This window comes from Felis catus, chromosome A3 (genome assembly GCF_018350175.1).
Source record: "Felis catus isolate Fca126 chromosome A3, F.catus_Fca126_mat1.0, whole genome shotgun sequence".
Taxonomy (NCBI): Eukaryota; Metazoa; Chordata; class Mammalia; order Carnivora; family Felidae; genus Felis; species Felis catus.
Genome location: NC_058370.1, coordinates 29,264,248 through 29,287,395, shown reverse-complemented (window position 1 = coordinate 29,287,395; position 23,148 = coordinate 29,264,248). Strand labels below are relative to the sequence as shown.

General features: G+C 53.5%; 1 protein-coding gene across 1 annotated transcript in view; it reads right to left on the bottom strand.

Annotated features, from left to right (window-relative positions):
• The window catches only part of TGM6 (transglutaminase 6), a 38,567-nt gene extending 17,389 nt beyond the window's left edge, over positions 1-21,178 (bottom strand). The window contains exons 1-7 of the mRNA XM_019826737.2: positions 20,476-21,178; positions 7,074-7,247; positions 6,309-6,551; positions 5,429-5,547; positions 3,785-3,913; positions 2,295-2,472; positions 1,129-1,267 (exon numbers count right to left, since the gene is read on the bottom strand). Of these exons, the coding sequence (XP_019682296.2) occupies positions 1,129-1,267; positions 2,295-2,472; positions 3,785-3,913; positions 5,429-5,547; positions 6,309-6,551; positions 7,074-7,247; positions 20,476-20,482 (989 nt within the window). The 5' untranslated portion in view covers positions 20,483-21,178. The remainder of the gene's footprint in view (positions 1-1,128; positions 1,268-2,294; positions 2,473-3,784; positions 3,914-5,428; positions 5,548-6,308; positions 6,552-7,073; positions 7,248-20,475) is intronic.
• Between the last annotated feature and the right edge of the window lie 1,970 nt (positions 21,179-23,148).

Below are 23,148 nucleotides of genomic sequence, written 5' to 3'. Positions count from 1 at the left end.
TCATGCAGTAAGGAAGCAGGAGGGAGAAACCCTGGGTTGCCTGTCTTGGCATCTTTAGAGCTGACCTCAGCATTCCTCTTAAGGAGGTAGTGATCTTCGGGAGACTATCTGGATAGGCATTTGGGGGCAGACTGATAACCTGTGAATTGACAGGGGCCCTGGCACCAAATTGTCCATTCTGTGTGAAGAAAAACTTGTTGTTGTTGTTGGTGGTGGTGGTGGTTCTCCTGCAGGGAGAGGGGATGAGGGGAGCCAACAGGAGAAGGAAAGAGGAGAAGGGAGGCAGAGAGAAAGAATGAGGGCAGAGACTTAGAGAGTGTGCATGTGGGGGAGGGGCGGAGAGCGAGAATCCCAAGTAGGCTCCATGCCTACTGCGGACACAGTTCCACGCCATCAGGGTGGGACCTGACTCGGGGCTCAGTCTCCCGAAGTGTGAGATCATGACCTGAGCCAAAATCAAGAGTCAGAGGCTTGACCTACTGAGCCACCCAGGGCCCCCCCGCTCCACCGCCGCCCAATTTTATTTTAAAACTGCGAAATGCACGAGCAAGATGAACAGTATTACACTCTGCTGCCGATACTAAGTGGGTAAAAAGCGGGGCAGTGAGAAGACTGAGCGTGTATGTTCCTGTGTCTGTAGAGCCTCCCTCTGAAGAGACGCGGGAAGCGAGTCGCCATGTTGGCTCTGTGAGGAGGACGGGAGGCTGGAACCTGGCGGGTGGCCCATTTTGTACAGTTTGAGCGTGAACGCACATGCGTGTATTTCCTATTTAAAAAATTAAATTAAAATGAGTTGTTCAAAGCTCTCGGGGAAGAGTCTTGTCGCAGCTGAGGAGGGAGGTTGCCTCCCCCCTGAGACACACACATGGCACGCAGGCAGCTGACAGAGGCAGGGGCGTGACACAGGGGCCAGGACGCAGAGGGAATCTCGGTCCTCATCCCCAGGTCACAGGAATCTAGGGGAAGGCTCAGAGTCCCCTGGATGGGGAACCAGGGCTCAAGGCACTCAGATCTTGAGTCCCCCCTTTGGCCTCTGGGTCACCCCTGAAGGTGCCTCTCCTTCCTGCCGACAGGGTCAGGGAGCCCTTGGGCTGGGCTGGGTTGGGGACCCAGGGGACGAGGACCCACCACATGCTGTCTTCTGTCAGGTCCTCCAGGGTCCGCCCGAAGGAGTCCACGTATTTGTCCACGCTCAGGTTCCTGTCCGTGTCATGGGCCGAGTTAAAGTTGGACACGACCCGGGTCGCGATCCCCAGGCACCTGAGGACTGAAAAGCAGGAGGCTGGCGAGGTGCCCCCAGCAGGCAGTAGGCCTCATCTCTTCCACAGCCCCTCCCGTGTCTGTCTGTCTGTCTACTTTTCCTGCTTCCGCCCTCGGAAGCGCCTCCTTCCCTGTAGAACCTCTCAAGGGACTTCCGAAGACACTAGGCCACCCCCATTTGAATCGCGGGCTCTGAGGCCAGTGGGAACTTGGAAGTCATATAATAACCATGTAATTGCCAGTTCGGGTTCGAGGGGACTGGAGGCCTGGGGGGGGCCACAGGACTTGCTCAAAGGCACTCAAAGAGCTCGAGACAGGAGCCGGGCCTCCTTCAGCAAAATAAAAGATCAAAAGTTACATAAACGAACTATCTGGTTTCTCTCATCGTTAACCAGACTTCTACTTCCCCATCATCAATTAAAGAACACTTGGGGTGCCTGGGTGGCTCAGGCGGTTAAGCGTTTGCCTTCAGGTCAGGTCACAATCTCAGGGTTCAGGAGTTCAAGCCCCATGTGGGGCTCTCAGCTGTGAACACAGAGCCCACATCAGATCCTCGGTCCTCCTCTCTCTGCCCCTCCCCCACTTGTGCCTGCTCTCTCTCTCTCTCAAAAATAAATAAATAAAAACTAAAAAAAAACTGGGGAGCCTGGGTGGCTCAGTCGGTTAAGTGTCTGACTTCAGCTCAGGTCACGATCTCGCGGTCCGTGAGTTCGAGCCCCGCGTCGGGCTCTGGGCTGATGGCTCAGAGCCTGGAGCCTGCTTCCCATTCTGTGTCTCCCTCTCTCTCTGCCCCTCCCCGTTCATGCTCTGTCTCTCTCTGTCTCAAAAATAAATAAAAATGGTAAAAAAAAAAAATTTAAAAAAAAAAACAAAACTAAAAAAAAGCTTAAAAAAATTAAAAAAAAAAAAGAAACACATTTTAAAGGAGGGTGAGGGTGGGGGTGGAGGGATGGGGTGGACTGTATGCAAATATATACAAATGGAGGCAAAAGAGGGAGCCGGCCTGGGGTCAGGGACCCTCTTTCCCTGGGTACCTGTGCACATGACTCCAGCGAAGACCCAGCACTGGCCGTATTTGACTGGCTTGAACCTGCCCTTGAACCACTTGTGCAGAATGGCCACGCTGCCACGCCAGTGCAGGGGGCTGGTGCCACCGCCGTACTTGCCCTGCCACTGGCCTTGAACCACTCCCCGGTCGTTGTTGCTGTTCACCTGGACGGAGGGGGGCATGGGTCCGTCACCAGGCAGGGCCTCCCTCCTCAGGGCGTCGCCACTGTAAAGTCCCCTTATGCTTTGGACCCCCTCCTCATTTGGGGTCACCCCTTACTTTTAAATTACCTGAAAATTAGGGGCATCTGCTCTCTTAACATACCTACTTTGGGTACCATTTATTAAATGACCTGCCATGAGGATTCTCTGTTACTGAAAATTACCTATGATTTTGCAGCATTTCCCCTTTTAAATGATCTGTTTTGGGGACTGGTGCTGGTATAAGTATAGAGACAGTGAGATTAACATCGAGATTAAGAGGGGTGAAGGGACCCGTCCAAGTCACATGGCAAGTTAGCAAAAAGTGTGGGTGACCCCCAAGTTCAGGACTTTGACTTAGAGCCTGCACTGTTATCCCACAGGGCTGTGATGCTCTACTCTCTGGAACTGGTCACTGCTTTTGAGTCTCTGTGTTCCAACATCCCTCTGGGATCTTGAGGAATGAAGGGTACCAAATACGAGAAAATCGGCTCCATCCAATTGTGGAATCACAGGTAGCCATCCACTGATCTCAACACCTGCTTGCGGTCGGCCTTCTGGCTATCTTTGCAGGAGGAAGCGTTGTTGTGTGTAACGTAATAAGGAAGGTGCTCTTCCCAGGGAGAGATGGGCCTGTGCACTCCCTCCCTGAATCTGGGCTGGACTGTGACTGCTTTGACCAGTGACTATGGCAGAAGGGATGCGGTGGCAATTTCCAGGGCTTCTTTTTTGGAACAGTTGTTCGGAGAGAAGCCAGCTGCTACGTCTGATGACCCTGAGATCGCCATGCCGTGAGGAAGCCCAAGCTAGCCACACGGAGAGGCTGCGTGGACAGAGAGCCGTGACCGGCCAGCCTCAGCTGTTCTAACCACCCTGGCCCAAGGACAGGAGAGTGAGCAAATCATCTTGACATTCCAGCTCCAGCAGACACAGCGTGGAAGAGAACCAAAGATCCAGACTTCTAGAACCGAGGCCGCAGATATACGGTCTCATCAAACCATTCCAGCCATCTGCAGCCATTCAGATGCCCCCAGCGGAAGCATCTTAGAGGAGAGACAAGCCATCCTGTCCTCACGGCGCTCTGCTCAAGTCCCTGATCTATAAAACCGTGAGCATAATAAGCGGCTGTTTCATGCCACTGAGTTTTGGGGTGGTTTGGGGGCAGTGATAGAGAATTAAAACAAAAGGTGACTTGGGAAAATCATAGGATGGGACCCTGGGGTTGGCTCAGGGACCCATGAGAAAGTGTGTATGCAGGGACGGTGGGGCTCCTCACCATGGCGCTGATGGCCCTGGTGACGTAGATGGGGTCATGGCGGCAGGACACGTCGATGGCTGGGTCATCTTGGTAAAGAGGACTTCGGTCCAGGATGGAGAGGCAGATGTTCAGAATGTCCTCCTCAAACTGTCCCCAGAGAGTCTGTGCTTAGAGGCCAGAGTCTCACCCATATTCCAGACCCTCCTACAATACCTACCCAGTGGGTCCCTTGTGTTGTGCACGGGAATTCACCCACCCCCACCCTGGGACACCACAGAGCATCCCCAGCTCAGAAACCCTCCCTCAGAGAGTCACCGCGAGCCAGAAGCTCAACCTTAATCAAGTCCCTGACCTGTGCCGTAACTGCCCCCAACGCTCCCCACTACCCGCGGTAAAGTTTGTGGTAAACGAGTGACTCTGGAGCCGCGTCTACCCGGCCTGCCCACTCCTTCGGTTCCAATGATTTTTCCAAATACATTTGAATGAACGGACAACATTTAAACACCGGAGCATCTTGGGGCGCCTGGGTGGCTCAGTTGGTTAAGCATCCGACTCTCGATTTCGGCTCAGGTCCTGGTCTCACCGTTTGTGGAATCGAACCCCATGCCGGGCTCTGCGCTGACAGTACGGAGCCTGCTTGGGATTCTGTCTCTCTCCCTCTCTCTCTGCACCCCCCCCCCCCGTCTCTTTCTCAGAATAAGTAAACATTTAAAAACTGGAGGATCTTTACATACAAATTAAGATTTCAGGTCTCTGAAGCTCCCTGAAGGATCTTGGGAAGGTCCGGGGAACCCTGGGTTCCTTTGGCCACATGGCAGGAAGAGGTGGGTGCTGAGAAGTGGTTACCCCTCAGGCGGGCCCCAGACTCTCCAGTACCTCCATCACTACTCGGATTCAAACTCTGGCTCCTGAACCTGACAGTCAGGGTCCTTCACTGACCCAGCCAACCTTTCTCCAGGACCCCCGCAGCCCAAGCAGACCTGATTCCTCTAGCAGACCTTCCTCTGCTCCCTGACTCCCACCTGCTGTGGGCTCTGCCCTCTCCCTGGCCAGGCTGTGCCCAGTCCCATTATCGGGAAGTCTCCACCATCCCCGGGGTGGATTTTCTTTCGCACTTTTCTGACTTCCCTCTGGCCCCATCTCTACCACTCTGATGCCCGCCCCCCTCCCCCACCCCCACCCCCCCCACTCCACCATCACGCCCTTTATTGTAATTATTTATCTGCCAATGTCTCTTAAAAGTGTGGTCCCAGACCCGCAGCCTCAGCACCACCTAGGACCTCGTTAGAAATGCACATTCTCAGAGCCCACCCCAGATCTACAGAATCAGCAACTCTGGGGTGGGGCCCAGCCACCCGTGTGTTTTAAAGAGCCCTCCACGGGATTCCGGCGCACGCACAAGACCGAGCATCCCTGATCGAAGCTATTGATTCTTCTACAAAGCACCGTATCCAAAGCACCTCCCCTTCCCAAGGACCCAGAGCCTGTCTTAGCGCAGCTATTAGTAGATTAGTGAATGAATGGATCTGTTCTAAGAGTCAGCCCGGCTTGTCCCCGCTGGGGAGGGAGGAAGTGAGCCGAGCAGACAGAAGGGCTCCTGGCCTGACTTTCTGCACGCCCCCGCCCGCATCCCTCCCGCCTCTGGCCTGTGCTTCTGGAGACCTGCCCGTAGTTCCAGCCCTGGGTTCGGATGTGCTTCTCCACGCCTCGGAAGATGATCCCGCTGTCATTGAGCACGTACTCCTGTCTCTCCTCCTCTGAGGCCAGAAACACGTCGTCCTCTGAAAAGCAGTTGTCAGGCTCAGCATGGGCTGGGGCTCTGGCCTTGCAGGCCTGGGGAAGGAGCTACATCAGGGAGAGCCCCGGGACGGTGCCGGGAGCCTTGGGACGGGAGAGGGCAAGAGGGGGCTTGCGGGCTCCTAGGCTGCCTTCCGGCGGGGCCCCATTCCCCCTGGGGGCTCTGTTCCCCGGGGCAGGGACCCACCCAGCCCAGCCCAAGACTGAAGGACTCGAGGAATCCTGACACCTTTGAGAGGCCCTGCTTGATGGCGACAGCAGCCTCATATTTTAGAAATATTTAATAAGAATGCTGACCCCAGGACCCCTTACGAGGGACCTTGTACATTACAACCATTAGCGCTATGAGTTCTCACCATAATCCCAGGAGGTAGGCACTGTTACCACTCCTGTGTCACCCATGAGGAAACCAAGACTCATAGAGGGAAGCAGAGCTAGGACTGAGCCAAGGCTGCTGATGGCTCAAGCCGGGCTCTTGCCCATTGCTGGGCCCCTCCTCCCACGAGGCCCCATCCCTGCCTACTGGCCCCCGCGCGCCAGAAACTGCTGATTCTTGCTCCTCCAGCCCAGGATCCTTTGTAGCACCTGCTACCGGCTTCCTCTGCCCAGTGCCCACCTCTGCCGAAGCTCAGCTCTCTCCAAGCTCCGGGCATCCACCTCCCCGTTGCTTAGTCTGTCTTCCAGGCCCCTGCTAAGGGCAGGCCCACCTCTAGGACAGCTTCCGGGAAAGCTTGCCAGCTCCTACCTGGGCACCATGGGTTGAAAAGCAGAACAAACTCGCCCAGCTTTCGGTCACTATGTTTTCGGCGAGAGGAGACCCTGGTGCTCATCAGGTAGCGGCCGATGACAGCGTTGGGAGGGCTGCTGATGCTGACGGTCACGGTGTTCTCCGTCTCAGCCTCCTTCACCGCTGTCCAGGTCTTGCCCACTTCTGGCTCCGATATCTGGAACACGGCTTTGGTGTGGCGGTCCTCGGAGGCCTGGGGTCCTGGCGGAGGGGAGAGGCACTCAGGAGATCCAGCTGCCCCTAGGGAACCCAGCTCTAGAGAAGCAGAAAAGCTACAAGCCTGGAATGCCCACCTTCGCTCCCTGAACTGCTGGGACACTGTGGGGGGCCACCCCCGCGGTTCTGATTCCCACCCACCTCCTGGATCTAGGAGAAAGTAATGGGGACTTTCAAAATCCACCATTTGTCTAAGAAAGAAAAGCTTGGGCTCCCAAAGTACCTGAAGAATTTCCATCATCTTCCAGAGCCTTCGATTCCTTGGTATGCAAAGAATTCCAGAGCTGTCCTCTCATCTCCCCCACTGCCTGCTGGCAATGCCTGCCAGCCGTCCCCGCAAGCTGTCATCAAAGACCTCTAGGGTTCCGGAGCTCAGCCACCCCCCCCCCCCCGCCCCAGCAGGGACATGCTTCCCTCTGGGCTGATGACCAAAGGGTCTCGGGTCACCGGTCACAAGACAAATCTTTCTGAATGTAGACCAGCGGAGGGCACTGGCCTGACAATTACCTGTCTCCACCGTGAAGATGATGGTCTCCTGGTCCTCCAGGGGTCTGCTCAGCTCCAGCACCAAGGTGAACGTGTGGCCTCTGCGTACCACCAGCTCAGGGCAGGGGTACTCCTGGGTGTGGTGGGCAACGCCATTTTTCAGGCTCTGCCAGTCCACCTCGGTGACTCTGATCCCTGAGCCGGGGGAGGACAGGGAGGTGAGGCCAAGCCCTTGACATGTTTCTCACCCCCCTCCGCCTTGCCCTCCTGCAGTCATTTGTTCACGCGGCTACTTTTTATCCTATGCGATTGATTCCGGTCATTCTCAGTAGTTCACGTTCCTTAAAGTTTCCGCCGACATCGAATTAACAAATACCGAACCATGACTCTGACAGCAAATGCAGGGTTAGGTTCTTGTTAGCTTCTGTTCACAATTCTTCCATCCGCCGATCAATGTGTAACCTTCTCTTGTGTGTTCTTCTGCTTAAAGACACCTTATTTAATATATCGTTGAGTCATTAACGTTGCACTCACGGACAACATAATTCATGCCTGAACCAAGTTCATCTGACGCCCTGGTTTTCTTAGAAGGCACATCACAGCCTCCTGTGTTTAGGAATATTGAGCAACTCTTCAGCCCTACACTTGGGGCGCTTTTAAACAGCAAAATCCCCGACAGAGAGGGACAAACATGCAAAAAACCGTGGCATGAAATAGACCCAAAAGGACACACTGTTTCCAGTAGGAGAGTGGAAACAAGAAGGCAGGGTGTGGACTTTTTCAACCTTGTCTGGAAAGGAGCATGTTAGGTGACTCCGTTTTTCCTATTCTGTGCCTGGCTGCAGGTGATCACGAAAGTACCAAGATTTGGAATTCAGAATAAATTTTAGGGGCGCCTGGGTGGCTCAGTCAGTTAAGCGTCCGGCTTCGGCTCAGATCATGATCTCACGGTTCGTGAGTTCGAGCCCCGCGTCGGGCTCCGTGCTGACAGCTCGGAGCCCGGAGCCTGCTTCGGATTCTGTGTCTCCCTCTCGCTCGGGCTTGCCCTGGCCAGGGGAGGAGGTTGGCGTTAAGCAGATAGAGCTCAGATGTTTAAGAGCACGCTTTGAAAGCGTCCTCACAGCACGGCCCCCGGTGCTCCCCTGAGCAAGTGATCCGAGAAACCCAGGTGGGAGCTGAAATGCCTTTCGTGACCTACCCTCCGAAGTTACAGGGTCGCCCCCACTGTCTGCTATTAGTCAAGGCAGCTACAAACGTCTGCCCAGGTTCAAGGGGAGGGAACACACCCCACCGCTTGATGAAAAACGGGTCAATGTTACATGGTGGGAACGTGTTGGATTAGATATATATTGATATGACCATGCTGTGAAGTATGGTCTGCCACGGTCGGGTCTGTGATTGTACAGAACCCGCGAGCCCTGCTGCCTTTGCCTTTGGCCCCACAGGAGTCACAGACCCCAAATCCCTGACTTTAAAACACAGCATGGCTTTGGACCATGCGCACCAGAGCAGCGGCTCGTCTGGACCAAGGTCTGGGGAGAGCCGGCCAAAATGTTTGGCTTTTTTTTTTTAAATTTTTTTTTTCAACGTTTTTTTAAATTTATTTTTGGGACAGAGAGAGACAGAGCATGAACGGGGGAGGGGCAGAGAGAGAGGGAGACACAGAATCGGAAACAGGCTCCAGGCTCTGAGCCATCAGCCCAGAGCCTGACGCGGGGCTCGAACTCACGGACCGTGAGATTGTGACCTGGCTGAAGTCGGACGCTTAACCGACTGCGCCACCCAGGCGCCCCATGTTTGGCTTTTTAAAGGCAGATTGTATTTTCCAGAGATGGTTGCAATAATATCGCCCGTCGCTCGTGCTTTTCCTATCATATGATGTTGGTACTGCCCTCATCAAGATGTAGGATAAAGGTCAGGGCACCTGGGTAGCTCAATCGGTTAAGCTCCGGCTTCGGCTCAGGTCATGATCGCACGGTTCGTGAGTTCGAGCCCGGCATCGGGCTCTGTGCTGACACCTCAGAGCCTGGAGCCTGCTTTGGATTCTCTGTCTCCTTCTCTCCCTGCCCTTTCCTGACTTGTGCTCTGTCTCTCTCTGTCTCTCAAAAATAGATAAACATTTAAAAAAATTTTTTAAAAAGTAGGATAGGGGCACTCGGGTGGCTCAGTCGGTTAAGCGTTGGACTTTGGCTCAGGTCGTGATCTCACAGTTTGTGAGTTCAAGCCCCACGTTGGGCTCTGTGCTGACAACTCAGAGGCTGGAGCCTGTTTCAGATTCTGTGTCTCCCCCTCTCTCGGCCCCTTCCCCTCTCTTGTATGCTGTCTCTCTCTCTCTCTCTAAAAAATAAATACACATTAAAAAAAAAAAAAGAAGTAGGATATGTATTCCCTCTGCCTGAATCTGACAGGACTTGTGCTAAAACAGAGTGACACTTTGTGACTTGCAAGTCTAGACCATAAAAGTCGATAGAGCTTCTGCCTGGCTTCCTTGAGTTGCTTGACCCGGGAACCCAGCGGCGAAGCCATGAAGAAAGTCAAATGGCCCGTGGAGAAGTCCACGTGGAGAGGAACCAAGACTTCCCACCCACAGCCCCGCCCCTGAGCGCCCACCTCTGGTCACGTGCCTCCCCTGATCCTGAGTGAGGCAAAGACAAGCCGTCCCAGCTGAGCCCCGCTCAGGTTGTGGGTTTGTGAGTGAGCGAATGATTGCTGTTGTTTTAACTGTCCAAGTGTCGGGGACGTTTGTTACGCAGCAGTAGATAACCGAAACATGCGGGGAGCCCCAGTAATAACTTGGATGGAATTTTCCAACACGCCCGGTGGGAGCAGGACTCAGATTCCTTTTGATTGAAGAGTATCAGTAAATGTGACCTATCTTTCACATCCAGGTTTGGGTTGTCCATTCATACCTGTTAAACTTTTTAATGTGCAGCTCTGGGATCTGGATAAATCTTTAGGAGCCTCTTCACCAATAACACTCAGCTTCTTTCCAATACGCGTATCCTAACTTAGAGGCTGGGTAAGGCTGTCCCCGGTGATGTGAGAACCACCCTGCCCCCAACTATGACAATAAGAATAATAAGGTGGGGGCACCTGGGTGTCTCAGTCAGTTAAGCATCCGACTCTCGATTTCAGCTTAGGTCACGATCTCACGGTTTGTGAGCTCGAGCCCTACCTACCTTAGGCTCTACGCTGACAGTGCAGAGCCTGCTTGGGATTGTCTCTCTCTCTCCCTCTCTCTCTGCCTCTACCCCACTCACATGCTCTCTCTCTCTCTCTCTCTCTCTTAAAATAAGTAAACATTAGAAAAAACAATAAGATGAATAGCTAACATATATATGTATTTATATATATATTTAATGCTATGAGCTAGACATTATCCTCTGTGACTTACATTTATGAATTCATTTAATCCTGACAGCGATCTTGAAGCAAACACTATTATTACCCTCACTTTACAGATGAGAAAACGGAGGCACAGAGAGGTGAAGTAACTTTACAAAGGTTGCACAGCTAGTGTGGGTGATGCCCGGATTCCGTGCTATCCTGCCTCTCTGATGATCAAGGGCTGAGACCGGGAATCGGCAAATCTTGAGTAGTTGGGGTGTGGAATGGAGAAAACACAGGGTTTGGGGCCAGAGAGACCCGGACCCTGACCCCGGTCGGGCTGTGTCTCGTGTGCCCTCGGACACATCACGTCACCTTTCACATCACATCAGTCTCGGTGTCCTGGTCTAAAAACTGAAGGTACTGATGGCACCTGCCCCACAGGCCTCTTGGAAGGAAGACAAAAAGACCGCCCCCATATGACATCCAGCGGTGTGGCATTTTGCATATGGCAGACACTCAGCGAGTGTCATTTTCTTTCATCTTTCTGGAGAAGGTGGGACCTACGCTCTGATACCAGAGGCTTTTGTCCCTCTTCCTGCTCGCCCTCTGCCTCCTCCCGTGGGCAAGGCAAAGTCCAAGTCCTCTGTGCAGCCTGGGAGCCCTGAGGAAGACCCTGTCACTAATTCCTCCCATCCTTCCGCCATAATTAGAATGGACCTGGTCCCAAGATTACTCTTCCTCAGCCTCTGACGATGATGGATCAGTGATAGTCAGTTGTTAATAGTGTCTTTGTAGCCACTCTACCCCTGGCTTCCATGACTCCTTGGGTTGCTTCTCCTCCCCCAAGGAAGAGCCTCAACTCCTTGGTCTGGTTCTTGAGACCTCCACTGGGAGGCTAGCCCCACTTTCCAATCTCTCATCACCCATGTTCCTTCTCATTTTCCTGGAGTCACTTAGACCCGGGTCAGCATCCTAGGTCTGTCATTTGCTCACCGTGTGTCCTTCAGCATGACACTACCTCTCTCATCCATAAAATGGGTATAATAATCGCTTTCTCTCAGCTCTAATAATGACATTGAATAAGATGATGTGTGGAAAGCCTCTAGCACATATTAGGTGCTCCTTAAATATCCATTTTGTTTCTTCTCCCGTTGCATGATGTGATAGTTAATTTTATGTATCAACTTGGCTGGGCCACGGTGCTCAGATATTTGGTCAAACGTTATTCCGGATGCTTTTGTGAAGTTGTTTTTTTGGATGAGTTTACATTAAATTGGTGGACTTTAAATAAAGCAGATTACCCTCCGTAATGTGGGTGGGCCTCATCCAGGCAGTTAAGGCCTTAGTAGGACACTGGCCTCCCCTGAGCAAGAAGCAATTCTGCCAGCAGATTGCCTTTGGACTCCAACTGCAACTCTTCCTTGAATCTCTAGCCAGCCAGCCTCCCCTGTGGACTTGGACTTGGTGGCCTCCATAATCGTGGAAGCCAATTCCTTAAAATCTCTTTCTCTCTCTCTCCCCTCTATCCCTATCTATCATCTCTCTCTCTCTCTCTCTCTCTCTCTCTCTCTCCTCTATCCCTATCATCTCTCTCTCTCTCTCTCTCTCTTTTAATGTTTACTTATTTATTTTTGAGAGACAGAGAAAGCATGAACAGGGGAGGGGCAGAGAGAGACCCACACAGAAAGAGAAGCAGGCTCCAGGCTCTGAGCTGTCAGCGTGGAACCTGATGCGGGCTCGAACCCATGAACCGTGAGATCATGACCTGAGCTGAAATCAGATGCTTAACTGACCAAGCCACCCAGGTGCCCCTCTATCATCTATCTATCTATCCATCCATCCATCATCTATCTATCTATCCATCCATCCATCATCTATCTATTCATCCATCCATCATCTATCTATTCATCCATCCATCATCTATCTATCCATCTATCTGTCCATCCATCCATCATCTATCCATCTATCCATCCATCCATCATCTATCTATCCATCCATCCATCATTTATCTATCCATCCATCCATCATCTATCTATCCATCCATTATCTATCTATCTATCTATCCATCCATCCATCCATCATCTATCTATCCATCCATCCATCCATCCATCATCTATCTATCTATCCATCCATTATCTATCTATCTATCTATCTATCCATCCATTATCTATCTATCTATCTATCTATCTATCTATCCATCCATCCATCATCTATCCATCCATCATCTATCTATCTATCCATCCATTATCTATCTATCTATCCATCCATCCATCCATCGTCTATCTATCCATTCATCCATCACCTATCCATCCATCCATCATCTATCTATCCATCCATCATCTATCTATCTATCTATCTATCCATCCATCCATCATCCATCCATCCATCCATCCATCCATCATCTATCTATCCATCCATCCATCATCTATCTATCCATCCATCCATCATCTATCTATCCATACATCATCTATCTATCTATCTATCTATCCATCCATCCATCATCTATCTATCCATCCATTATCTATCTATCTATCTATCTATCTATCTCTCTAGTCTACATATACACACATCCTGTTGGTTCTATTTCTCTGGAGAACCTTGAGTAATACACAAGGAAAGTGTGGAACATTGTGTTTTTCAAAGATGGCTTCACTAATTCATATAGATGATGGATGGATGCCATTCTACACATTTTTCTTATAATGTGATTGAAATCCTTCCCACTGTGGGGTGGGGTTTATATACTCTCTCCTTAACTCTGGGCAGGCGCTTGGGACTGTTCTGACCAATTTATATGGTGGAATGTGAATGCCATGGGCCTTCTGATGTTGAGACATAAACAGGATGCAGCTTCTGCCTGGCTACTTCTTCCTCAGGATAAGCACCTTTGAAGCCCTGAGCATGTGCCCTCTCTCCCTCTGTCTCTCTCTCTGTGTGTCTGTCTGTCTGTTTGTCTGTCTCTCTCTCCATCACATCTATCTATCTATCAACCAATCACCTATCTATCTGACAAAGTGCAGCAACACAGAGACCACCATGCTGGAGAGGCCTTCAGGAAAGACCAAGATAGAGTCTGAGAAGCCCAAGCACCTGACAGGGCAGGAAGAAGCATTTATGATAATCCCACCCCAGCCACGGTCAAACCGCAGGGATGAGGAGATCTGGGCAGCAGGTGCATGGCTGGACCAGGTGCAGCATCAGAACGGGGAGGGACAATGGTAATAAATGACTGCTACTGCCTGAAGCCAGTGTCTTGGGGTGATTTTTTATGCAGCTACAGTGAGATAGGATTTCAGAAATTGCATCTCTATATGAAGAGGTGGAAGGAGAAAGTCAGCTTAGAAAAGATATGATCTGGAGAAAAAAAAATCCCTTGTGTGGCCTCCTTTCCTTACATAGACTATGGGCGCCAGGTGGCCCTCTCTGGGTCAAGGAATGATGGGACCTCTGTGGCCTGAAAAAGGCAGCTCCTCTAAGTCCTGCTTGATATAGGAAACTGGGGAAGAGGTGGGTACATTTATAGAAGGAGGAACTCAGGAAGAAAAGAATGGGGTCCCTAAACTCTTACCTTTTGAGGTTCAATATTACTGGAGGGTTTTTTTTTTAATGTTTACTTATTTATTTTGAGAGGGACAGTGAGCAGAGGAGGGGGAGAGAGAGAGAGGGAGAGAGAATCCCAAGCAGGTTCCACACTGTCAAACGTGGAGCCCAACATGGGGCTCGAACTCATGAACCACGAGATCATGACCTGAGCCGAAATCGAGAGCTGGACGCTTTCCCGACTGAGCCACCCAGGTGCCCCTGGAGGTTTTTTTCTGATAAAATTAAGTGGTCTTGATTGGAGATCTCCTGCTGGTAACGCCAAGGTTACATCTCCACTCCGATTTCTCCCTTGAAATCCAAACAATATGTTCAGCCATCTACTTGAAGTCTCCATTGGGTGGTCTTCTAGGTAAATCCAACCTAACAAACCCAAAGCGGAACTCCCCATTTCTTCCCTACCCCATCCCCAAATCCCTGCTCTCCTGTGTCTTGGGAGATGTCCCATCTGCCCTGGCACTCAGGACCAAGGCAAGGAATCTCTGATTTCCCCTTTGCTCTCACCCCCCTTATCCGATCCATCATCAAGTCCCGATGGGACCACCTCCAAAACCTGCATCAAGCCCATCACACACCTCTGTCTCCACCACTACCCTAGGCCAAGCAACGAACGTCTTTCTTGTCTAGACCGCAACAGCCTTCCAACCGGTCTCCACTTATGAGGAGCTGGGCTGGTGCCACAGTCTCAATCCCCAGGCCTGAGATTCATGGAGAAGGCTAGTTCTAGCTAACTCTGACCAGGCTGGAAGCCCCAGCCTGGCACCATGATCTGGGGATAATGACCAAACATGCAAATGAGAACATAGCTGACGCGTGAGTCCCAAGCTTGGGAGCTCCTACAGCCAACCAGCGTGCTGGGTGAGCAAGGACTGGTTACAACAGCGACCCCTGTCGGGCGGTGGCTGGAACAGCAGCGCCAGGAGACTTCCCTTGCTGGAGAGCTCCCTCTCACATCTGAGAGTAGAGTGGAAGCCTCCCACTGACTTTGCCCCTGCGGTTCTTGGTCAGGAACTTTCCTCTCAAGTCCCAGAAGTCTGCGCTCGGGTGGCCTCTGTTTTGTCTGCAGACACAGGCCAGAACCCCAGTTACCTTGTATGTAGGATTGTCTAATAGCCGCAGAGCTGAGCGGGCCATTAGACGCCCAGGTCTTTTGTTTCATTGACAGAAACTGAGACCCAGAGATGGGAAGAAAGAGACTTCTTGCCTGAGGATGCTAAGCCAAGCCACAGTTTGCGCGGGGAAAGGCCAACACAGGGTGCAATTTGTGTGTGTGTGTGTGTGTGTGTGTGTGTGTGTGTTTAGGGGATGAGTGAGGAGTGGGACGTGAGGTTGTTGGGTGGGAATTATCTCAGTGCTGGCATGCCCCAGGGATTCTTGCAAAGGGGGTGGTTAGGCGGTAAAAAGAGTCCCTGGGCTCCGGGTCATGGGTTCAAGTCCCGGGAGTCCCGCCTTGGCTTCACCTTTCCCCGCCACAGCCCAAAGCATCTCCCACCACCCTCCGGGCAAAAGCCTCATCACAGTGGGGCAAGAAGAGTAGAATGAGCCAGAACTGCCATTGTCACCATTACCCCCGAATCTCAAAGACCGCCTCTCTCACAACTTCCTGCCGGAGTCGAATTCCCTCCTCCGAATTTCCGGTGGATACGTGACCATAGTTCCAGCTTGCATGCGTCTGGCAGGCCACTCACCCACTGCCCAGATGTTAAAACGTCCTTCCTTCTGCTCAACCAAAGACTTTTTTCTTGCAACCTTTCCCCCAGCTGTTCCCACTCTGCCTCTCCGTTAACCCCCCCCACCCCCGAACATGGCTGTTCTTTTTGCCCTTTGCTGGTTTTGCAGAGCTGTTACCGAGAAATCCTGACCTGCCACCCGTCTCCCCAGGCCAGACCTGCCCTGACCCAGGAGGTCACTGCTCTGGTCCTTGTGTTGTCTGTCCCTAGAGCTGCATCTCCGGTGACCTAAGTCATCCGTACTTCTGAACATCACACCCTCATGACCCGGCCTGGGTGGGCCGATTGTCAGGGCTAGGCAACCAGGATCCCGCTGGGAGAAAGCAACTATTCTGGTGGTTACAGCCCAGTTCTTTCCTAACTGGTGTCCTCCTCAGCCCTCCTGGGGACAGATGGGCACAGAGGAGGGCAGCCCAAGGCCAAGGGATACAAGGGACACAAGAGATACAAGAGATACAAGAGATACGAGAGATAGGGGATGGGTTCCTGATCCCCAGTTAAAACGAACCCAATGTCACCCCCTCCACATGCTCGGCGTGAATCCTGCCAAGACTAAGGCTGTCTCTAATCAGTCGCCAAGGAAGCCCGGTCACAGTTGTTTGCTCACAGGTCTTTCTCCTCCACTGGACTGTGGGCTCCGTGAAGGCAAGACCTGGGTCTCATTCTCTCTGGGTTGTTAGAGCCCCGCTCAGGGCCCAGGACATAGTAGAGGCTCAGTGACTATTGGTTGGATGAACGAATGTCCCTCCCTGTCCCTTGGCTGGGACAAGGGTGTGAAAAGGGGAGCTCTGCAGCTTCCTGGAACACCCTTGGGGATCAACACCTATGCCCCGTCAGCTGCCCACACCCCGTCCTCTCCACCCACCTGTAATCCCCTCTGTCAAGCGGCCACATTCCAAAACCTGCCCTTCCTTCCCATCTTCCTGCCTTCTGCAGTCATGGGCCCAGGACATGGGTAGAGCCCCGGCCACCGGCTCCCTGTGGGATGTGGGCTAAGTTGCTTCCTCTCTCGGGGCCTCAGTGTCCTTATCTGTGAAGTGAGTCCGGAAGAGCACTTAGGGACTGGGTTGTGGGGGGGGGGGTTGCTGGACCAAGTGTCTCTGACAGCCCCAGGGCTCCTCTCAGCCCCTCCCCACAACACACCCCCACACCCCCAAGCCCGTGCTGATGTACGCTTGTCACATAGCCCCTTGGTGGGCACCGGGGAAGGGATGGGAGAGGCGACGTCCCACCAAGGCCTTCTCTGGTCCACACCTGAGGCCCTGAGGACAGAATGGATGACGTATTACCAACCCTGGGCCCCCACCCTGGGGATATGCTGGGTGAGCTCCAGCCCCGAGCTCAAGGCCCATGACCGCCAAACCTGAGGCTGTGCCCGCCAGACATACAGAAAGAGGGAAGCCGTAAGAGCATTCTCTCCGCCTACCCTCTCACCCCAAAGCCTCGTGGCCTCTCCACCTGTCGTCTTTTTCTTCTCCTTCCCACCTTCCCCTCTTGGCCTTCCTTCCCATAGCAATTAGGCGCCCAACTTCAGAGGCACACACTTCAGTTCAAATGCAGGCTTCGTGGATCCTTGGCTGTGTGACCTGAGGCAAGGGACTGAACCCTTTTGAATCCTGGGACTGGTAATAGTAGCCGCCTCCCCCGGTTGTAACGATTAAGTGAAACAATTTCCACAGAGTACGTAGAGCGGGACCCGGCACGTATTAGGTGCTCAGTAAGCATGCGTGTTATTAATCGTATGATCGTCAGTATTTGCCCAAGAACGTCTGGCTGCCAGTCCAGTGTTCTGCCAATTAGCGCTATCCCGAACCTTCCACTTATTGGCTGTGCGGCCCTGGATAAGTGAGTGGACCTCTCTGAGGTTCAGACTGCCTGCCCTGAAACGTGGCAATACTAATACTTTCCTCATAGACTTTTCTGGAAGATGAGGTGACGGCCAGAAGTAGGGCAAGGAAGAGAATGCGTCTCCTAGCCCTGGAAACCCAGAGAGCGGAAGGAGCTATCAATAAACACTCTTGAGCCACAAGCTTCAGCCACGGCGAGTGGTCTCGCTCTGTACACGGTACTTAGCCCGGCGCCGGGTCACCCTTAGCTGGGTCAGCAGATGGGAGTCCTCCTCCTCTCCCCGGATCCCTCCCGCCACTTCAGTCCACCCCTCCCTGTTCCTACGCCCATTGTTTTTCCTTTTACTCCCCCCTCTTCGCCTCTTGCTTAAATTACTGCCTGGCTCCCAAAGCCTCCCGGCATTTTCCAACTCATTTCATTCGCTCCATCCTGTTACTATGGAGAACCCGAGCTTCAGCAAGGAGAGGGGACCCTTCTGACCGCACGAGCGTCAGCATGTCATTGCCCCTGCTCTAGAGCCATCAGATCCACGGCCGTTAGGCTGGCGCTCAAGGTCCCTCACCATCTGCCCCCGCCTCCCACTCCCCTCCCGGCCAACCTCATCTTCGCTCCAGCTCGCTTGCTCACCAGCTGGTCCCAGAGGCCAGCCGAAGAACGAGTTTTACTTGGAGGGAAGGTTGCCTCCCGCCCGCCCAGCTCTTCACCACCAACCCACCCCCAGCCCTAGCTCGCCCCAACTATTTCTCCTCCCGCCCTTGGGTGACACCAGTCAGCTGATGATGCCTTCCTCCCCAGATCTCTGTCCCAGCCCCAGGGATGGCACCCAGTGGGGCCGAGCCCAGGAGGTTCTCTACTGACGCCAGCAATCTCTCCCAGACACTGGACTCAGCATAATCGGTTTTTAATGGGCCCTATTATAACCCTATCCGTAGTGTGCGTCATGGGCACCTGACCTCCACAGCTAAATGCTTAACTGGGGAGTTGCCTGGGGCCACTGTCCCTTTCCTTCCTGGTCCTCTTGGAAGCTGCTGGCCTCTGTCGCCAGTAGGCAGTGGTGAGAACATGCCAGCCGGAACCAACCATGCACAGAGTATGCCCCCTGATTCTTAGAATTTCTGAGCTGGGAAAAGCGAATTATGACCCACCAGTGGCAGAAGGGTCTCATTTCGTCTGCTAGCACCGATCGATTGCTAGGACTACTTGAAGAACTACGTTGCGGAGAACGCTGGGGCCCTGTAGGGAGGAGTTCGGGGGTCAAGCAGCGACGTCTGCCACGGACAGTGAGGGCAGGAGGAACAGCCCACAGGCCACACGCTTTGCTTCCAGAATCTGATGTCTCTGTCATTCACGTCCCGATTGCGTGATGGGCGCACGCGCACCGCTCTGAAGAGTAGGTCCCCAAGAAGCCAGGAGGACCCAGAAGACCGGGGAATTGAATTCAACCTACCTATCTATCACTGCTATTTGCTAGGCGTGATGGATCTCACGCTGTGATTTTACAGGGGGAAGAATGAGCTGCAGAGAGAGGCATGGCCACCCAGCAAGTTAGTAACAGACCTGACATTGGAACTCTCTGTCACTGGCTTCGCCTCCCAGAAGGGTCCTTTCTCAGCAATTAAACTCTGTCCAGCGGAAGGCCCACCGTGTATCAGAGAATCGGGGTGGAGGGACCTCTCGGTGCGCCCTGAAAAGTAGATCCTGAAGCAAGCAGAGCCCGGGGCTCTGACGGGGAAGACGAACCCCAGGTCTCGAAGCAGCAGTCTGGGGTGTGAGCCGGGGTGGGGTGACCCTCAGGGAGCAGACCCCATCCGAAGAGCCAGAAAGGCCCAGGATGCCTGTAAGTGTTAGCAGCTCGCAGGGTGGAGCGAGAAGAAGTTCAAATATGACAAGGAAGCTAAACCACCTGGCTTTGAACATCAAAAAATAAACAAGAGTTGACTCATGTAATTGTCACATGATCCTGGACGATAGAAAGCAGGAAGCACCACGTGAGGAACACCTTTAAAGACCTATGAGAGGGGCGCCTGGGTGGCGCAGTCGGTTAAACGTCCGACTTCAGCTCAGGTCACGATCTCGCGGTCCGGGAGTTTGAGCCCCGCGTCGGGCTCTGGGCTGACGGCTCAGAGCCTGGAGCCTGTTTCCGATCCTGTGTCTCCCTCTCTCTCTGCCCCTCCCCCGTTCATGCTCTGTCTCTCTCTGTCCCCAAAATAAATGAACGTTGAAAAAAAAAAAATAAATAAAGACCTATGAGAGCAGGACCCCCGCGGGTGCTGACTCCCTCACCGCGGGACCCCAGCACCTAGCCAGAGGAGGTGGAAAACCCAAAAGCGTTAGCTACCCAGAAGTGTTGCCCCTCACTATTCTGGCACGTTTTCTGAGCCTGCTGCCTCCGAGGCCCCACAGGTGAAAACTGTGGGGAGTTCAGCACCCTCGGTCCCATCAGTTCCTCACAGCGGGCCTGCGAAGTGTATTCTAACTCCCATTTTACAGATGGGAACATGGAGGCACCAAAGGCCAGTTCCCTTGCTCAAGGCCACATAGCTCCTTTCACCTCAGACAGAGCTGTTCTTGCCCTCGAATCTTTGGGGTGGGAATTAAGAGGAGGCGGCCCCTGGGGGCTCTCTCTCTGCCCCTTCTCTGTCTTCCCCTGCTCGTCCTCCTCTGTTTCAGCAAGGCCTATGGGGAAGGCCTGGCCCCAGCCCAGGAAGGGCTCTGCCAGGGACTTGCTGGGCAGTCTGGGGCCGGCTCTTTCTGTCTCTGGGCCTCCCTCAGGAGCACGAGGGAACGACACACGGACCGTGCAGCAACACAACCCCAAGGATCAGTGATCCAAGTTTCCCCGCGCAGACACCCCCTTTCCCGAAGCTCCTCTCAGCGGCCCTGTGCCCCGAGGCCCCCAGGCCCTGCCCGCTCACCTGCCATGCCAGGCCGGCCTGCCCTGGCTTCCTCCGCGTGTGATGTGTGCACCTTCAGGACGGCGTGTCACAGCAGCCAGCCGGACCTGCGTTAACAAGGCAGATCCCGGGGCACTCCTAGGCAGGACGCCCAGCGTGCAAGCGGAGGCGTGGCCCCTCTCGCCCTAGCAGTGGCACCTAATCGCCCAGTAATTGCCCTGGTTTGCACCTCGAAGGTGTCCGGCGTGGGAGTGGCCTCAGCCAAGAGGCTTTCCTAACACAGAGTTGAGGGCTGGGCTGTGGGAGAAACTGAGGCCCAGAGAGGTCCCGGGACCTGGCAAGAACAGAGGAGGGAGGAGAGGAAAGCAGTTGGGCGGTGGGGGGATCTGGGTTTGCCGTCTCCCATCCTTACCCTCCCAGCGAGAAAACGGAGGCTCAGAGAGGGTGCCCTAAGGGTACATCGTGATAAGCTGCAGAGCGGGGACCAGGACCCGGGTCTCGTGGCATCGGGTTGGGGGCCGTCTTCTCCCATCCTGGGTGGGATGAGAAGGCTCCCGGGCCCCAGTGCCCTCTTCTGTGAGGCCTCCAGAGGCATGTACGGGGGGGAAAGGCCCACGGTCCTCCCCGGGCCATGCCTCCACCACGCCACACCCTCCACCTCCTGCACGGCCCCCCACCGACAGGCTCGGCCTCGAGGGAGGAGCCCTGAGTGTCAGACGGAGAAACTTGAGGCCCACACAGGCCTGGGTTTGAAGGCCAGCTCATCTCCTGGTGACAGGAGCGGTAAAATGCAGACGGTGGCCTCTCCTTACAGGGCAGCTATGGGGGGACTCACGGCAACCATGGGGGACTCGCGGCCAGGGCCTGGGCACCCAGGGATCCCGACTCCTTTGTCCCTCCCCTCTGGCTGGCCCATTCCCGATCTCTGTCACCCTAGGCTCTTGGGAGGAGGTTAATAAGAAAGAGGAGAGCGGCTCTCTGGCTCAAAGGCAAGGCTAATTCACCTGACTTTTTTTTTTTTTTTTAATTTTTTTTTTCAACGTTTATTTATTTTTGGGACAGAGAGAGACAGAGCATGAACGGGGGAGGGGCAGAGAGAGAGGGAGGCACAGAATCGGAAACAGGCTCCAGGCTCTGAGCCATCAGCCCAGAGCCCGACGCGGGGCTTGAACTCCCGGACCTCGAGATCGTGACCTGGCTGAAGTCGGACGCTTAACCGACTGCGCCACCCAGGCGCCCCTAATTCACCTGACTTTGTGAGCTGGATCCATCCTGGAGCCACCGGGGGCCCTGACCTCGAGCAAGACCTCTCCATCTCAGAACCCCGGCTTCTCCACCTATGACCTAACAGGACTGGCCTGAAGTATTCTTAAGTGTCATCCTAGTTCACAGGCTAAGATCCCGGGGCTCCAAGACCCGGGACGGCAAAGCGGCTGAAGTCTCACGTTGTCGCTGTCGAATGAAATGGAGGGGTTTTTTATTTTTCTGGAAGCTGGGAGGGAGGTTTCTCTCTGTTGGTAAGCGCCTGACTTGGGGCCCACGGGGGCTGGGTGGGGCTGGGAGGGGGAGGAAAGGGGAGGTAGGGGGGGTAGACGCCGGGAGACAGGGGCAAGGAGGGGCGAGGTGGGAGAGTGCTGTGCGCCTTTGCTCTCTGTGATCACCTGAGCACTCAGGAAAGGGTATAAAAACCCCAAGTGTTTGATGTGGTTGGATTTCTTATAGAAAATGGCAAAGGGGTTGAGTTCTGCTTGCCAGTTTGGTGCAGGGCAAACATGTTTAATGGGCTCTTTGGAGGCCTACCCTGCCTTTAATTACTGCCTTCTGGCCCCGGCCCAGTGTTCTCCTTCCTTCTTGCCCTGCAGCCCGCAGACCCCGGGCCCTTCTGAAGTTGCTTTTCTGCCTGTGCCGGTCAAGCTCCTCCCCACTAATCACTGTCTCACCCAGGGCCCTTTATCTTTCATCTGCGGTTTGCCCGGACTGGGGCTCCCAGAATATAGGGCATTTAAAAACACCCCCCCTTCCCACAACCCCAAATAACAATTCATACTCAAGTTTAGAGGAGGGCAATGTCCTGGGATAAAAGGCAGAAGCCCGGGCTCTGTTATCTCCAGGCCAAACTGGCTGTGTGACCCTCGGCCAGTCACTTACCTTCTCTGGGCCTTGGTGCCTGATAACATTGCAGATTAGGTCTCGCCTGTCCCAACCTTCTCTGGTTCTAAATGATCGAGCAGGAGCCAAAGCCTGGGACAACTCGGGAGAGCCCAATCAATGTTGCTTCATAAGTTAAAATCTGTGCCTGTGGAATAAACACATGCTTTAAAAATAGTTTGTTTTTCTGACTCTAAAGATACTACGTGCTCGCGTAGAAAAGGCAAGCAACATAGAGAAAGAAGAAAGTATATACGCATATCACTGCAAACATATGTAAATGCATGTATGTGCCTCAGGGTTGTAGGGAAGAAGTGGACGGAGAAGTGAATTTGTAACTTAACCTTTTCACTCGGCCGTATGTTGGGCTCATATTGTGATCTGGGCAGGACCTCTGCCCTTTCAACAGTAAGGGGTTATTGATACAACCAGCAAAGTGTGAGCAGCAAAAGAAATGTTTTAAAAATCAGGGGCACCTGGGTGGCTCAGTCAGTTAAGCGCTCGACTTCTGCTCAGGTCATGATCTCACAGTTCGTGAGTTCGAGC